Consider the following 18357-nt stretch of genomic DNA (forward strand, 5'->3'; position numbering starts at 1 on the left):
CAGAATTGCGCGGTTAAATGGCCTGAAGAATGAGCATCTTGCTTTTTCCGGGAGACGGAAAAAAACGGCTCCCAGAAAAAAGACTTGAGCAGCTCCCATTGCTCAGGATTTTGACTCGGATATGGCCTCAAAATCCTGACCAAAATACTCCATGTGAACTTACCCATAGGGTCTGGCAGTCTGGATTTTGGCATGGAATGCCTATTAAATTAGTCAGTGGATTTGTGCCCCGGGCAGCTAAACAGCTTCATAGAGGCTGCATTTGGAAGAGATGGATTCAGATCTTACTAGAGAAGCTGCTGGTCCGACTGGTGAATTGTCGAGTGGGGCTGATGTGAGTAGCTGGACAGGAAGCAAGTTTCAATAGATACCGAGAGTCTTAAAGAGAACCTGTCACAGGGTCTGGAAAGCCCAATGACATACATAATCTGATAGGCACAGTGACCTGGACCATTTTGGTGTTTTGTTTATCCAAATCCATTCAGGCATTCCAAAGCTATAAGCAATGTTATGCCTGATATACTGAAGAAGATCCCACCACGAGACAAATATTCTTTGCTTAGAATGCTTATTTATTTTTCAAAGAATTCAATAATGCTTGGTGAAATAAACGTTTTCGGCCTTATTCGGCCTTCATCAGACTCTACAAAAGCAAAATAAAGAAAAAAATAAAATAAAATAAAATAAACAATGGAACAAAGTGAGTAATACACCATCGCATTATGTCAGAATTTGTACAATAACATCTAGTGGAGAACAAACTGGTATAGCAAATGTACAAAATATACAAAAATTATACAAAAACATCACAGTCGCGTGGTACCGCATAGAGGAAAAAAAGATCAGGCTCGATAACACAGGGAGTCATATTCAAGCCTGTTGGAGAACATAGATGTACATGGAATTGTAAATCGCCTTCCAGCCGTAAGTCCTTGGTCACATGAAGTTTAAGATATAGATTAGGATATATGTAGAGAATGTCCCAATTGTACCAAGAGAAAATATAACAATCTCCCGATTGTATATACACCCCTATGGAGATAAAGAAATAAATTGAGAGTAGAATAACCAGTGGTACGTACCAACTCAAGCTGATGGAGAAGTTGAAGACAAGTGGAAACCAAAAGGTATTTCAGAAGGCCTGTAGATGAATATATATTTGTCAAGATTGATTGTAATGTGCAGGGGTGAAGGTGATACATGTGTCAAGTTGGGTATAGCCTTACCCTCAGTGGGTTGGGGTAGAGGGTGTTATGTTCAGCGTAGTGGAAAGCCGTTTAGTAGATGCTATAGAAGGATATATAACAATGGTCATACTTGTATTTGGAATATTTAGAGGAAACAAGAACAAGATAAAATGGCTTACCCTAAAGCAGGGGCTAAGTGGCTGAATCCATAAAGCAAGGATAAATGCTATTGTGGTTGGAAAAGACTGTCAAAATATAGATAGTGATCAGTATCCCACCCTGTTTTGCATATGACACCTGACACATGACACATGGTGAGGGTTGTTACCTGTATCCCCTCCTAGTGGTGGCTGTGGAGTCTGCAGTATACCCTGAGGATAAAACGTATGGTCGTCATGGCTCTGATGTAGGTCCCCTGGGAGTAAGAGAAGCATGCCCTTGTACATAGAAATCCCCCTTACCTCTGGAGGAATGTGAGGTCCGTCCTCATACATTGGTGGTGTGGCAGCTTCTGCCGGCGGCCAGCGCTATATCTCGCGCTGGACCCGCCCGCAGTGACGTTACGACGTATGCGCGTCATGCGTCACGACGTCCCGCCCGGCGCACGTATCATTCTGTTGAATGATAGAGCAGCCGGTCGATGTATGCCGCGGTCACGTGGTAAATTATTCCCACGTGACCCATCGTCATGGAGACGTCGGCACTAGAGATGAGCGAACACTAAAATGTTCGAGGTTCGAAATTCGATTCGAACAGCCGCTCACTGTTCGAGTGTTCGAATGGGTTTCGAACCCCATTATAGTCTATGGGGAACATAAACTCGTTAAGGGGGAAACCCAAATTCGTGTCTGGAGGGTCACCAAGTCCACTATGACACCCCAGGAAATGATACCAACACCCTGGAATGACACTGGGACAGCAGGGGAAGCATGTCTGGGGGCATAAAAGTCACTTTATTTCATGGAAATCCCTGTCAGTTTGCGATTTTCGCAAGCTAACTTTTCCCCATAGAAATGCATTGGCCAGTGCTGATTGGCCAGAGTACGGAACTCGACCAATCAGCGCTGGCTCTGCTGGAGGAGGCGGAGTCTAAGATCGCTCCACACCAGTCTCCATTCAGGTCCGACCTTAGACTCCGCCTCCTCCGGCAGAGCCAGCGCTGATTGGCCGAAGGCTGGCCAATGCATTCCTATGCGAATGCAGCAGTGCTGAGTCAGTTTTGCTCAACTACACATCTGATGCACACTCGGCACTGCTACATCAGATGTAGCAATCTGATGTAGCAGAGCCGAGGGTGCACTAGAACCCCTGTGCAAACTCAGTTCACGCTAATAGAATGCATTGGCCAGCGCTGATTGGCCAATGCATTCTATTAGCCCGATGAAGTAGAGCTGAATGTGTGTGCTAAGCACACACATTCAGCACTGCTTCATCAAGCCAATACAATGCATTAGCCAGTGCTGATTGGCCAGAGTACGGAATTCGGCCAATCAGCGCTGGCCAATGCATTCTATTAGCCCGATGAAGTAGAGCTGAATGTGTGTGCTAAGCACACACATTCAGCACTGCTTCATCAAGCCAATACAATGCATTAGCCAGTGCTGATTGGCCAGAGTACGGAATTCGGCCAATCAGCGCTGGCTCTGCTGGAGGAGGCGGAGTCTAAGGTCGGACCTGAATGGAGACTGGTGTGGAGCGATCTTAGACTCCGCCTCCTCCAGCAGAGCCAGCGCTGATTGGCCGAATTCCGTACTCTGGCCAATCAGCACTGGCTAATGCATTGTATTGGCGTGATGAAGCAGTGCTGAATGTGTGTGCTTAGCACACACATTCAGCTCTACTTCATCGGGCTAATAGAATGCATTGGCCAGCGCTGATTGGCCGAATTCCATACTCTGGCCAATCAGTGCTGGCCAATGCATTCTATTAGCTTGATGAAGCAGAGTGTGCACAAGGGTTCAAGCGCACCCTCGGCTCTGATGTAGCAGAGCCGAGGCTGCACAAGGGTTCAAGCGCACCCTCGGCTCTGATGTAGGAGAGCCGAGGGTGCACTTGAACCCTTGTGCACCCTCAGCTCTGCTACATCAGAGCCGAGGGTGCGCTTGAACCCTTGTGCACACTCTGCTTCATCAAGCTAATAGAATGCATTGGCCAGCGCTGATTGGCCAATGTATTCTATTAGCCTGATGAAGTAGAGCTGAATGTGTGTGCTAAGCACACACATTCAGCTCTACTTCATCGGGCTAATAGAATGCATTGGCCAGCGCTGATTGGCCAGAGTACGGAACTCGACCAATCAGCGCTGGCTCTGCTGGAGGAGGCGGAGTCTAAGATCGCTCCACACCAGTCTCCATTCAGGTCCGACCTTAGACTCCGCATCCTCCAGCAGAGCCAGCGCTGATTGGCCGAATTCCGTACTCTGGCCAATCAGCACTGGCTAATGCATTGTATTGGCGTGATGAAGCAGTGCTGAATGTGTGTGCTTAGCACACACATTCAGCTCTACTTCATCGGGCTAATAGAATGCATTGGCCAATCAGCGCTGGCCAATGCATTCTATTAGCGTGAACTGAGTTTGCACAGGGGTTCTAGTGCACCCTCGGCTCTGCTACATCAGATTGCTACATCTGATGTAGCAGTGCCGAGTGTGCATCAGATGTGTAGTTGAGCAAAACTGACTCAGCACTGCTAAGTCTCTGCATTCGCATAGGAATGCATTGGCCAGCCTTCGGCCAATCAGCGCTGGCTCTGCCGGAGGAGGCGGAGTCTAAGGTCGGACCTGAATGGAGACTGGTGTGGAGCGATCTTAGACTCCGCCTCCTCCAGCAGAGCCAGCGCTGATTGGTCGAGTTCCGTACTCTGGCCAATCAGCGCTGGCCAATGCATTCTATTAGCCCGATGAAGTAGAGCTGAATGTGTGTGCTTAGCATACACATTCAGCTCTACTTCATCAGGCTAATAGAATACATTGGCCAATCAGCGCTGGCCAATGCATTCTATTAGCTTGATGAAGCAGAGTGTGCACAAGGGTTCAAGCGCACCCTCGGCTCTGATGTAGCAGAGCTGAGGGTGCACAAGGGTTCAAGTGCACCCTCGGCTCTCCTACATCAGAGCCGAGGGTGCGCTTGAACCCTTGTGCAGCCTCGGCTCTGCTACATCAGAGCCGAGGGTGCGCTTGAACCCTTGTGCACACTCTGCTTCATCAAGCTAATAGAATGCATTGGCCAGCACTGATTGGCCAGAGTACGGAATTCGGCCAATCAGCGCTGGCCAATGCATCCCTATGGGAAAAAGTTTATCTCACAAAAATCACAATTACACACCCGATAGAGCCCCAAAAAGTTATTTTTAATAACATTCCCCCCTAAATAAAGGTTATCCCTAGCTATCCCTGCCTGTACAGCTATCCCTGTCTCATAGTCACAAAGTTCACATTCTCATATGACCCGGATTTGAAATCCACTATTCGTCTAAAATGGAGGTCACCTGATTTCGGCAGCCAATGACTTTTTCCAATTTTTTTCAATGCCCCCAGTGTCGTAGTTCCTGTCCCACCTCCCCTGCGCTGTTATTGGTGCAAAAAAGGCGCCAGGGAAGGTGGGAGGGGAATCGAATTTTGGCGCACTTTACCACGTGGTGTTCGATTCGATTCGAACATGGCGAACACCCTGATATCCGATCGAACATGTGTTCGATAGAACACTGTTCGCTCATCTCTAGTCGGCACACATACCAGCCGCAGAGAGCAGCGGTCACGCTCTGAATCGTCAGCGCGTGACTGGTTACCAAGACAACCTCCCGGCCTACACACTACAAGTGTAAATGTGTATGGCCGGGGGAGGAGGAGCCATGGGGAGACTGAAAGGAATGTTAATGATTGGATATTTGGAGAGAAGCTAACTATTGTGATGTGTAAGTAAAAAGATGAAAGAATAAGGATATATTGAGAATAAGAATATAGAAGTAGATAAGGAACGTCAATAAGAAAATAGAAAATAATAAATAAGAATAGGAGATAGTGAAAGCAAGAGAAATGTAAAGTAAATTGAGAGACCCAGTATTGCAAAGGCTGTGCAATGCGAGATAGTGTTGGACCAAGGATACCTTACTCTGTGGCGTCACAAAGACTCGTCTATCGGCGATTCTGAAAAATCATATAAAACACAAGTTAATGTCAAGAGTCCAACATTAAAGAAAAGCAGAAATGTCGTACTCCCTATTAAGTCCCTGGGGCTCCATTGTCTGAAGTGTGTAGATCCAAAACGCTTCTCTGCGTTTTAGTAGGCGTATTCTGTCACCTCCCCTCCTTGGTGCCTCTACCTGTTCCAGTACTTGGAAACGTAATTGGGCGATATTGTGGTTCTGACCAATGAAGGGAGCTGGTATGGGGAGATGTAGTAACTGGCAACGAATATTCGATTTGTGTTGACGTATGCGGTCTCGCACACGTTGGTTAGTTTCTCCCACGTATGCGAGACCGCATGGGCACTTAATCAGATAGACCACATACGTGGACTCACATGTATAATACCCTGATGCCGGAAAAGTGCGTCCCGATAGGGGATGGTAGATCTTATCGCCTCTGAGTATATTGGAGCATTGAAGGCAGCCTAAGCAAGGGAAAGTACCCCTCCTTGGTGTATCTAAGAAGGTTTGCCTGGATACTCGCTGATTAGATCCCAGGTCTGCCTTCACTACGGTGTCACGAATATTTTTGGGGCGTTTATAACATGGCATGAAGCCATTTTGAAATTCCTCCACGTTTGGAAATGATCTTTTCAAAGTGCCCCAGTGCTTGCGAATTATCCGATGAATTTTATAGTTGAAGGGATGGTACGTATGAATGAAAGGAATCCTTTTTGGTTTTACTCTGTTGGCCATTCGTGTATTAGGTGCAGGAGGATCCTCCAGGATTGAAGGAGGATAACCCCGCTCACCAAATTTCAGGCGCATCTCTTCCAGTCTGGAAGCGCGTTTCTGTGGATCGTCCACTATACGTTTAACTCTAGTAAATTGTGATTTGGGCAAGGACTTTTTGGTTGCTTCAGGATGAAAGCTAGAATAATGAAGCAAACTGTTCCTGTCTGTTTCCTTCACATACAGGTCAGTGGACAGGTTTCCTGATCTATCCTTACAAATCAGTGTGTCCAGAAAACTGATGGATTCATTGCTATGAGTTAAAGTAAATTGAAGCTCAGGGTATATATTGTTGATATAATCCCTGAAAATCAGCAATGAATCCAGACCGCCCGTCCACAAACAGAAGATGTCATCTATAAAACGCCGCCATAATAGGCAATGTGTCTGAAACTGGGGGGATGGGTACACCCAGGTTTCTTCAAAGTCTGCCATATATGCATTAGCATATGGGGGGGCCACATTGGACCCCATGGCTGTGCCCTGTCTTTGTTTATAATACGTATCCTGGAAGAGAAAATAATTCTCCTCCAGTACGATCCTAAGGAGGTCTACTGATAACGATATTACCCGTATACGTCAACACAAATCGAATATTCGTTGCCAGTTACTACATCTCCCCATACCAGCTCACTTCATTGGTCAGAACCACAATATCGCCCAATTACGTTTCCAAGTACTGGAACAGGTAGAGGCACCAAGGAGGGGAGGTGACAGAATACGCCTACTAAAACGCAGAGAAGCGTTTTGGATCTACACACTTCAGACAATGGAGCCCCAGGGACTTAATAGGGAGTACGACATTTCTGCTTTTCTTTAATGTTGGACTCTTGACATTAACTTGTGTTTTATATGATTTTTCAGAATCGCCGATAGACGAGTCTTTGTGACGCCACAGAGTAAGGTATCCTTGGTCCAACACTATCTCGCATTGCACAGCCTTTGCAATACTGGGTCTCTCAATTTACTTTACATTTCTCTTGCTTTCACTATCTCCTATTCTTATTTATTATTTTCTATTTTCTTATTGACGTTCCTTATCTACTTCTATATTCTTATTCTCAATATATCCTTATTCTTTCATCTTTTTACTTACACATCACAATAGTTAGCTTCTCTCCAAATATCCAATCATTAACATTCCTTTCAGTCTCCCCATGGCTCCTCCTCCCCCGGCCATACACATTTACACTTGTAGTGTGTAGGCCGGGAGGTTGTCTTGGTAACCAGTCACGCGCTGACGATTCAGAGCCTGACCGCTGCTCTCTGCGGCTGGTATGTGTGCCGACGTCTCCATGACGATGGGTCACGTGGGAATAATTTACCACGTGACCGCGGCATACATCGACCGGCTGCTCTATCATTCAACAGAATGATACGTGCGCCGGGCGGGACGTCGTGACGCATGACGCGCATACGTCGTAACGTCACTGCGGGCGGGTCCAGCGCGAGATATAGCGCTGGCCGCCGGCAGAAGCTGCCACACCACCAATGTATGAGGACGGACCTCACATTCCTCCAGAGGTAAGGGGGATTTCTATGTACAAGGGCATGCTTCTCTTACTCCCAGGGGACCTACATCAGAGCCATGACGACCATACGTTTTATCCTCAGGGTATACTGCAGACTCCACAGCCACCACTAGGAGGGGATACAGGTAACAACCCTCACCATGTGTCATGTGTCAGGTGTCATATGCAAAACAGGGTGGGATACTGATCACTATCTATATTTTGACAGTCTTTTCCAACCACAATAGCATTTATCCTTGCTTTATGGATTCAGCCACTTAGCCCCTGCTTTAGGGTAAGCCATTTTATCTTGTTCTTGTTTCCTCTAAATATTCCAAATACAAGTATGACCATTGTTATATATCCTTCTATAGCATCTACTAAACGGCTTTCCACTACGCTGAACATAACACCCTCTACCCCAACCCACTGAGGGTAAGGCAATACCCAACTTGACACATGTATCACCTTCACCCCTGCACATTACAATCAATCTTGACGAATATATATTCATCTACAGGCCTTCTGAAATACCTTTTGGTTTCCACTTGTCTTCAACTTCTCCATCAGCTTGAGTTGGTACGTACCACTGGTTATTCTACTCTCAATTTATTTCTTTATCTCCATAGGGGTGTATATACAATCGGGAGATTGTTATATTTTCTCTTGGTACAATTGGGACATTCTCTACATATATCCTAATCTATATCTTAAACTTCATGTGACCAAGGACTTACGGCTGGAAGGCGATTTACAATTCCATGTACATCTATGTTCTCCAACAGGCTTGAATATGACTCCCTGTGTTATCGAGCCTGATCTTTTTTTCCTCTATGCGGTACCACGCGACTGTGATGTTTTTGTATAATTTTTGTATATTTTGTACATTTGCTATACCAGTTTGTTCTCCACTAGATGTTATTGTACAAATTCTGACATAATGCGATGGTGTATTACTCACTTTGTTCCATTGTTTATTTTATTTTATTTTATTTTTTTCTTTATTTTGCTTTTGTAGAGTCTGATGAAGGCCGAATAAGGCCGAAAACGTTTATTTCACCAAGCATTATTGAATTCTTTGAAAAATAAATAAGCATTCTAAGCAAAGAATATTTGTCTCGTGGTGGGATCTTCTTCATTATATGATAAGGATTGGGACCCTATCTCACCACCCTCCCAGCCAAATCCATTGCACTCCTGCACACTTATGCCTGATATACAGTACACAGAGACAAGGCCCCTAAAGAAACCACAGTGTTACCGCCTACTTGGCTAATAGACCCTAATCTGTATCAAAACTAAAAGAGTTTATATCTTAGAAACTATTGAATGGGTTTGGATAAGCCAAACACCAAAATTCTCAGTGTGACAGCGTCTATCAGGTGATGTATGTCATTGGGGTTTTCACACCTCTTCATTTGCCACCAGAGACTGATTGGCCATTCGCCATTTCAGCATTGCATCTGGGCCAACCGCACTGGGATCAGACAGTACCCACATTGTGATTTTAATTAAGCCAATTTGAGGCTCTAAAGAGACAGATTGCCATTATAGAATGCCTGCACCTTTAAGACAGTATGTAACTTACTGCTGAAATCGACAAGTATTATAAACCTTGAAACTGCTATGCTTTAGTGCTCTGCATTGTATCTGTATTGTAACAAGCAAGCAGCAAATCCCCTCCGGGACTAAAGTTTTGTTCTACATTTCATACCATTCTTCTGCACAAATGATCAAAAACATCCCCCCTTCCTTGTATATATTACAATGACATGACTAGGGTTATCTTATGAAGGAATACAAGGACCTGTTCTTAGTCGACTGATTCAGTGAATGGATAATAAATCCACAGTTAAACCAATAACGCTGTTCTTTCTCTTTTACACTAGATGTCAGCAGATCCTCAAAATTATATCTTAGCCGAGGTAAACTATAAGATTTTGTCTTCCAATAACATCCACATGTTTAGTGCCCGTTGGTAATATGTAATGAATAGCACTTGACCTGTCCAGCCTTTCTAGCAAACGCTCAGTCAGGAAAATAACCTTTTTATGGCAATATATGGGAGGCAGGTGACTGCATCTAAGACACCTGCTTGATAGATGTGGTTCCAAACTGTAGGACCCACACAAATGTCCAGAACAGGTACTACTTACCAAGCAAGTGTGCTCAACTGTTTCCATATGTACCTTAGTAGTGAATGGAGAGAAGAAACTTATGCAAATGCTGGGAGAACAAACCAACTCCATGACTATGTTGTTCTTTGTCAGATTCAAACCAGGTCCCCAGTGCTGGTAGGCAGCAGTGCTAACCACTGAGACACCATCATGCTGCTCATGTTTTCTATAGTTGCCTTTAGGCAGCATTCACACTGAGTAACGCTGGCGTTTTTTGTGCTTATTTTTGCACATAGCATATACGCGGCGTTAACGCGGCGCTATGTGCAAAAATAAGCACAAAAAACGCCAGCGTTACTCAGTGTGAATGCTGCCTTAATGTGGGAAATATAGGTCTGACCTGGCTCAGCTGGCCAGAGTCAACTCATGAGCCAACAGAGGTTGCTGCTCTCCCTCCATGTGGTTTATCATTCATCCTGTTGAATTATGGGGAGTTTTTGCCCCCTCTGTAGGTTTGTAATCAAATCTGTTACCCTCTTTCCAAATAAGATCACAAAAAATGCTCTTGTTGCTCTTGAATCTTGTGAAAAATCCTGAGAGGCAACCATATTGTGGCATTTTGCAATATGTAGAGAACTAAATGTAATTTTGCTGAGGTTCACATTGCCCACTATGCTAAGCCCATTGTTTTATTCTGAAGCCTATTTAACAATGGTTCCATACTTAGGAACCTCCTTTGCTCACCTAATAGTGATGGACAGAGACTCTACAGCCAAAGCAAACAGTAGGAGCAATAGGGACAGTGGGAATGAGTCTGACAATTCGCATTGATAGGAACCCTGAGTGAAGCATAGAGCAGACAGTCCCACTATATGAAAATGTCCTTAAATCCCACATAATACAGAGTGAACCACCATGCTGTTATAGGTCTTTGCCATATCAAGAGATGCAATGGCCCAATACCCTTCCAGGCTGGGGTACCTGCAGGTTCAAAAAACAATCTCCTAGGATTCCCTACTGTTGTCTAATTCTTCTGTAAAATTCTTCATTTGTAAATTATTACCTATAATTCAATGCTATATCCTATATATCTATTTAATAACTTTTCAACTGATAAAAAACTTAAGAGTAGGGGCAACTCAGTGGTCGCTCAGTGGTTAGCACTGCAGCCTTGCAGCGCTGGAGTCCTGGGTTTGAATCCTGCCAGGAACAACATCTGCAAGGAGTTTGTATGTTCTCCCTGTGTTTGCATGGATTTCCTCCCATTCTACAAAGACATACTGATAGGAGAAAAAAATACATGGTGATCCCTATATGGGTCTCACAATCTACATTAAAAAAACAAAACAAAAAACTTAAGAGCATGACTCAGCTTACTTTGTATTGAAGATGGATCCACAAATTCCCAGGTTGCGTGAAATCCGGCATCCACCAGCCTGCTGTTGCTTATGAAGTTCACATTTAACTTGTTGCTGAAACTAACTAGATCAGCAGGTACATAGTTTCCACAGTGGGAACCTACAAAGGAAACATGAAAGATGTGTATCAAGAGTCCTTTTACATGGGGTTTTCCCAAGAAGAGTTTTGTCTGATGTTAAAATAAGTGGTTTAAAGGACCTTTACAAAGAGCCAATACAAAATCTTTAGCAGACAACTACAACGTTAAAATTTATTTTTTTTTAATAGGTTTTTTCTCTTATGCAAATAAGATGCCAGTGTTGGACCTATAAAGGACGTGATAGTAAACTCATTGTAAGGCTAAGGCATCCTACATGTTCATTGTAGGATGAGAGCAATGGACATTAATGGCATTAGTATGACAGATGTAGATAAACCCCCTTCTGTCTGGTGTCCGTTCCCATTCACTGTAATGTAAAAAACAGTCCTACATGAATGATTTTTTTTCTTCCATCTAAAAAGCAACAAACATGTTGGAAGAAAGCTTCTGTTACACTTTACACATTAGAGTGAATACAGACTGACAGTCTCTCTACTGCTGCTAAAATCTATTGCTCTCATCCTAAAATGGATTAGAACAACGAACATGTATAACTGTAGTGTGAAGCTACTCTTATGCTCGGTTCACATTAACGCTTGGCTTCCGTCCGGAGGGAGTCCACATGAGGATCCCCCCGAACGGAATACTAGTGCAACTGCAAGTGCTGGACAGTTAGGCACACGGACCCCATAGACTATAATGGGGTCTGTGTGCTTGCCACGCACTGCCCACACGAAACTCATTGCACTGGTATTCTGTTCGGGGGGGTCCTCATGCAGACTCCTTCCGGACAGAAGCCAAGTGCCAATGTGAACCGGCCCTTAGGCTACATTCATATTTTTTAACACAGCAACATCAATTTCTTTGTCAGTGAATGTGGACTATTCTCATGATCGTTATTTTGACAGTCCGTTGTCATGGACCATCAAAATATAGAATATGTCCTATTCTTGTACGTTTTCTTGGATCCCTTCATACACTGACATGTATGAGAGATTCATGAAGGCTGGTGCCCCTGATTTCCACAGACGTTTTTCACATCTTTTGTGTGAATCTAGCCTTAGACCCACCAGTCTTAATAAATATGCATATAATGTAAATAACAGGAATTGTCTTGGCAAGAAATTTGATAGCATACTTACCAACAATGCCAAGTTCATCTGATATCACAACCCTGTCATTGTTGCAGGAAGCACTTTCCTCAAGCACAAAGCTATTAAAATGTAAATGAATGACTTTATCATCTGGGGCAACAATATTCCAAATGCAGTCAGCATCATTGCTGTATGTGGATGGATATCGCATAGAGGTGAACTGCCCATTTCTGTCAATGAGGTGCTTAGCACTGCCACAGCGAGATGCTGGAGATTTAAAAAAAAAAAAAAAGTTATATTTACTTATTTGGAAAATGAGCATTTACATAATGTGAGACAAATCAATATCCCCCAATTTATGAGACTATTAGAAGCTGCAAACACTATTATGTGTACAAGGGGAGACTATGAGAAACTAGACACTACCATCTATCAATTTTATATTTTTTTCACGTCATTATTATTACTATTTATTAACCTATTATGTCTGCATATGCAATCAGTAATAAAATGCTACAAATGTGCTAACATCAAGTGGCTAAACACCTAACAGTGCCTACAATGAGAATGAATCTTATCACCTTATCATCACTACTAAGGGTCAATGCACACACAGTTTTTTGGCGTTGAGTTTGACACTAAATACGCCTCCAAATCAGCTTCCAAAAAAAGACTCCCCATAGAACTCTATTGGTAGGTTTTTTTTGGAGGCTGATTTTGAGGCGGATTCAGCGTCAAAATCAGCGCCAAAAAACTGTGTGCACTGGCCCTCAGGCCGGTTGCAGTCGACCGTGCTGCAACTGGCCGGCCGTGAATTCAAAGCATGGGTGACACATGGGGGATGTGAGGATGTCCCCTGTGTTCCCCCCTGCTTCTGCAGTTCCTTTCATTAAATGAGTAGGAGCCACGGACACAAGGGCCACAAAATAGGACAGGAATGGGACCTGTTCTATATTTTGTGACCTGGACTGTCGGCCCACACATAGGACCGTGAAATTCATGGTCATGTGTATGGGCCCATTGGGTCAGCGTGCTGTCTGCGATATACACAAATAGCACACTGAACAAGGCCACAGTCATCTGCAACCGGCCTAAGTGGGGAGTAAATGACAGGAGGAAAAATGTATTGTACTACCTATCCATGATAAGCAGTTTTTAGAATGACAATGTATAGAATATAGGGCAGGGATTACTGGTTTGTGGTCTAAAACTTTCTAAAAGAAGATGCAAACAGAGAAAAATCTCCATGTAGCCTTATGTAAATATGAAGGGACACATACAGGTACACCGTTTGTTCCATAAACTTATAGATAAAGATGCAGCATGAAAAATAACAGTTAAGAGAATGACAAAAATAATTCCTTAATGGAGCCTTAAGGAAACTTTATTTATGCTAAATCCTCGATCAAATAGATACCAGTGATCGCAATGGTCTCCATTGACAGAATAGCTCTGCAGACTGCACTGTTTTGCCAACAAAATACATATAAGGGCAATTGAAACCCCAATGAAACCTCTGAATGTCAGAGTGTACAGAACCGTATTTATGCTTGGATATAATATAAATATTGTATTACTTTGTAATATTCTCTAGATATCATTGGAGGTGGGAATTCCCTGGGGCCAGGTCTGCAATGGAATTCCCACAAACTACTGTCTCATGCTATGGAAAAAATAACAATCTGATAGGAAAGTCACCTTAAAATATAACTGCTCAAATGAGAACAAACTTCATAAATGTAGAGACATAAAAGCTTCTGCTACAGATGTGAAATCTAAGTTTCTTAGATGCTGACAAGAAAAGACATTTTAGCAGAGCCCACTGACGTGCCTCTTCTAATTTACTCTGTCAGTCTGATGCTATTTATATCATATTTGCGCACTGGGGAAGGAACCTTCTCCCATATGATTCATGCTGCAAACACCCAACGCAATGTTTCATATGCAAAGTTAAGATTTGTGGTTAGAACTCCTGAATAGGATTTCAGTTATTACACAGTATAATAAGGCACCTTTCCTCAGAAAAACATGGTTTATGTGAAATGTATAGATAAAAGACATTAACAAGAATGGAGTTTCCAAAAAGCAATGAGAGAGATTTCTAATTACTATACTAAACTCAAACAGAATAAAACTAGACAAAGACCAAAAAAGACAAAAAAAGTTATCAAAAGGACTCATGCAATGTATCAAAATAATGGCACCATCCATGAATGAATTTGTCAGATTTTACAAATTCTCTTACCAATGTTCCAATTTTTAATGAGGCTTAAAAAATGTCTAAATTTGGCATACATGTGCACCAGTTTTGTGTCACAATTTTTGCTATATTTTGGGTAATAAATCGTTCCTTGATGTTTACTGATATTATGCATATATTATATATTGGCTCTCATATGTAAATAAATTACACTTTTGCACCTCAACATTTAGGCCGTGGCACCACGTTGTGAACAAGCAACGTTTTACATTACCTGCAAAATGGATGGAATTATGGCTAATCCCATCCACACATTTCAAAAAACAATTGGAAACATGGAAAAAAGATGCGTGGTTTCTAGAATTTAAGCATGTTAATCATACCTACGGAAACGCTAGCGTCTTCTGTATAGATATAATATAAGCAGAAAATCTACAGAGGAAAAGTCTGTAGCCGATCCGAACAGCACGCACCCATAGAAATGAATGGAAACACCTGTGACGCTGACTTTGCCGGTGGCCGGCCGGCGTCACAGGTGTTTCCATTCATTTCTATGGGTGCGTGCTGTTCGGATCGGCTGATCTGAACAGTGTTCGCTCATCTCTAGTCTCCACTGCAGTCTTTTTCATAGCATTTTTTGTGGCTTACTTGGGTATTTTCAGTCTTTTATGGCCTATTCACCATTGTCTGATAGATAGAAATGTCCGTAGCTCATAGTCTCTTCTTCTGAGAGTTATGGAATAACATAGCCCAAGTTTCATAACTCCCAGCCAGGTGATCGGGACATTGAACATATATTCCCATCTTAGCCATTACTGGCTTAGGCTGAGGCCTCATGTAGTGAAACACAGATTTTCTGCAGCTATTTTATTTTTTTTGCATGAATGAGATTAATGAAATCTCTTTCACTTTGCTTGTTCTGTAAAATGTAGTATCTTTCTTTTCTTTGAGTGTCCAGGGCGGTTAAAACGTTTCTGCAACATTAAACCAAAGCCAGGAGTGGTTACAAAAGCAATGGGAAATATAAGAATTTGACATTGACAATGGGAAGCTCTTATATTTCTCCTTTCTGCTCAAACCACTCCTGGCTTTGGCTTAAAAAAAAAAGACACAGCAACAAACAAGCAGATGAATTGTTTTTCCCGCAGTGATTTTGGCTTCAACTCGCTACGTGAGGCCTTAGCATAAAGGTTATACTACATAAATTTTAAGATATATATATATATATATATATATATATATATATATATATATATATGTGTGTGTGTGTGTGTGTGTGTGTGTGTGTGTTTGTGTGAAGAGTTTATGAAAAATACCTACAGAAATTATCATATATGTCCTTTTTGATGACTGTATCTATCCAATTGAGGTGAGCAGATGAACGGGTGAAAACGCTGGGCTTTTTATCCATAATACAGCCAATGGGTCCAAAACTGGTTATTCCATGAACTTCCCAGATTGAGCTGTTAGCAGAAGAAGGGCAAACCAGTGGTCCTCCTGAATCCCCCTAAAGCATCAAAAAGAGTGCAAGAGACATTATTGTACTATTTTATTAAATTGTAGGTAGGAAACACTTAAAATACAAAAATGTTCATTCTGTGGCCTGTTAGGAAGGTACATGATGTAATACGCATTGGTATTCCATGCCTTGTTCTATTTGTTGGTTATCCATACTTCTCAGTTGTGTCATGTTCCCATTAAGTCATCTTAAGTATGGACAGAGCTTCAGTTTCTATATTAATTTCTATGAGGGCCTTGATATGAGCCTTGTAGGAATAAGGGTAAGTTCACACAATGTAACGTTGAGCGTGATCTGGCACATATACGGCGTGTCAGAATTTGCGCGCTGTAAAAGATCCTATTGATTTCAATGGGAGTTAGGAGCGTATACGCCGCATTATTTTGCGCCCCTGATTTTGCGGCCGCAAAATGAACTTACCCTAAGTAGGGAAACTGACTTCTTGTCCACACACAAAAGTCTGTGTCAGTTGGAGAGTCTTATTGATGGTCACATGAGACAGAAGTCGTGATGGGAGTGGGTAACTAACAAATACTGCCACCAGAAAGATTACCATCACTATATTTTACAATGTACCTTTCTAGGACAGGACAGAGAATAACAATTTTTGTCAAAGTGCTTCTTTAGTAAAGACAGGGTTATGAAAGGATGTATTAAAGTGTAGCTGAACTTTTGGACAACTTTTGATTTCTGGCACTATTTGTGTCATTAATAAAGTTAACAAATTGCTGCATTTTTCACTCTTCCCTTTGTATTGAGAGCTGTCTCTGCCTCTCATTGAATGTTGCTGTGTAAGGTAGTACGGGGCTGTATAAGAAGTAGAGAAAATGAGGGTAGGGGAGGGCCACTTCAAACAGCTACATCTCCGACATTATAAAGCATACAAACCCGTACACAGTAACATTCAGTGAGAGGCAGCTCTCAATACAGAAGCAAGGGAAAGAGTGAAAAAATGCAAGATTTCACAGAAATGATCCAAAATTTATTAATAAAGTATGTTACAAAATGTATTAATGACACAAATACTGTAAGAAAATCAAATATCCGACAGTTTAAAGTATAAGTGACTTTGAAGAACATTTAATTTTGATGATATACCTTGTATCCAACATGTTGCAGGGACCAAATATGAGCAACTTTTAATATATAATAATGATGCTGAGGCTAAGTCCCCATGTAGCGTTTTGAAAATCGCAGCATGTCTGCAGAGCGTATTTTTCTGCCCTGTAGGACTGTAAAAAGCTTTTCCGATTTACATCAAATACTGCAGTGCCAAATTTCTAGAAAAAGCTGCGTGAAACCACCCTTAGAGAATAGCTATATTTATATTGTATGTATTTGTGCATGGTCATAGACAGGTAACGTTTCTCTTAGTGCATCCAATATACTAAGCATTTTCATAAAATGGATTGTGACTGTGAAAGGGGCAGACATTGAAAGATAACTGCAAATATGTAAATGCTTGTTCTGGTGGAAAATGATTCCTTCTGTTACAAATATTGTTCATAGTAATTGTAGCGTATATAATTGCACATCCTCAACAGTGTTGCTAGCCTAACAAATCATCCATGCATATCTAGTTCAGACCATCATACCAGTAACGATAGCGGCCACAGGGGCCCAAAGATGTATGTAAACCCAAACTTACAGATAATGGAAGAAAAATAACTAACCTGACAAACTGACTTTAACTCATCTGGAAGAACGTAGCCAGCACAGATCATTGAGTCCTTTATCTGAAACCACCAATATTGGGGTGTTTTGCAGACTTCATATGAAATAACAGGTAATGCTACCTGGTTTAACCCTTCAGCAGCTTTTGGTGCCAATGAATTTCCTGCATGAATAAATATTACAGAATTCTTACATATATATCCTTATCTACCAAATATTTTATTTGATCGGTTGATGTTATTAACGCTTTATTATTGGAGCTGTAGTAATATTACCTGTCTCATCTCCCCATCCAGTTGCATGACATCTATAGTTTTCAGACAGAATCTGATTGTGTGGTGGCAGACAAGCAAAATCAATGTAGTCATTGGCCACTACTTCTCCATCTAGCCTCACCAAAGCAATGTCAAATTCTAAAGCTGGTATTTCAGGATAGACAAACCCTTCATGACGGTAGATACCAAGAATTTTGTAGCACTCTTCTGTGGGTTCAACCAGAGTTAAGTTGTGTTTTCCAAGACACATTTGCCAACGATATAATTCATCTGCATAACTAAAAGTAAAAAAAAAAGAGATTAAGGTTACATCCACATGACCGTGCACATATAGCTGGGCCGTGATCCATGGCCCCATTCACTGA

General features: G+C 42.2%; 1 protein-coding gene across 1 annotated transcript in view; it reads right to left on the reverse strand.

Annotated features, from left to right (window-relative positions):
* The window catches only part of LOC142216856 (ovochymase-2-like), a 96087-nt gene that overhangs the window by 15553 nt on the left and 62177 nt on the right, over positions 1–18357 (reverse strand). The window contains exons 14-18 of the mRNA XM_075284907.1: positions 17993–18270; positions 17717–17880; positions 15845–16031; positions 12373–12591; positions 11110–11250 (exon numbers count right to left, since the gene is read on the reverse strand). Of these exons, the coding sequence (XP_075141008.1) occupies positions 11110–11250; positions 12373–12591; positions 15845–16031; positions 17717–17880; positions 17993–18270 (989 nt within the window). The remainder of the gene's footprint in view (positions 1–11109; positions 11251–12372; positions 12592–15844; positions 16032–17716; positions 17881–17992; positions 18271–18357) is intronic.

Source organism: Leptodactylus fuscus, chromosome 1 (genome assembly GCF_031893055.1).
Source record: "Leptodactylus fuscus isolate aLepFus1 chromosome 1, aLepFus1.hap2, whole genome shotgun sequence".
NCBI lineage: Eukaryota > Metazoa > Chordata > Amphibia > Anura > Leptodactylidae > Leptodactylus > Leptodactylus fuscus.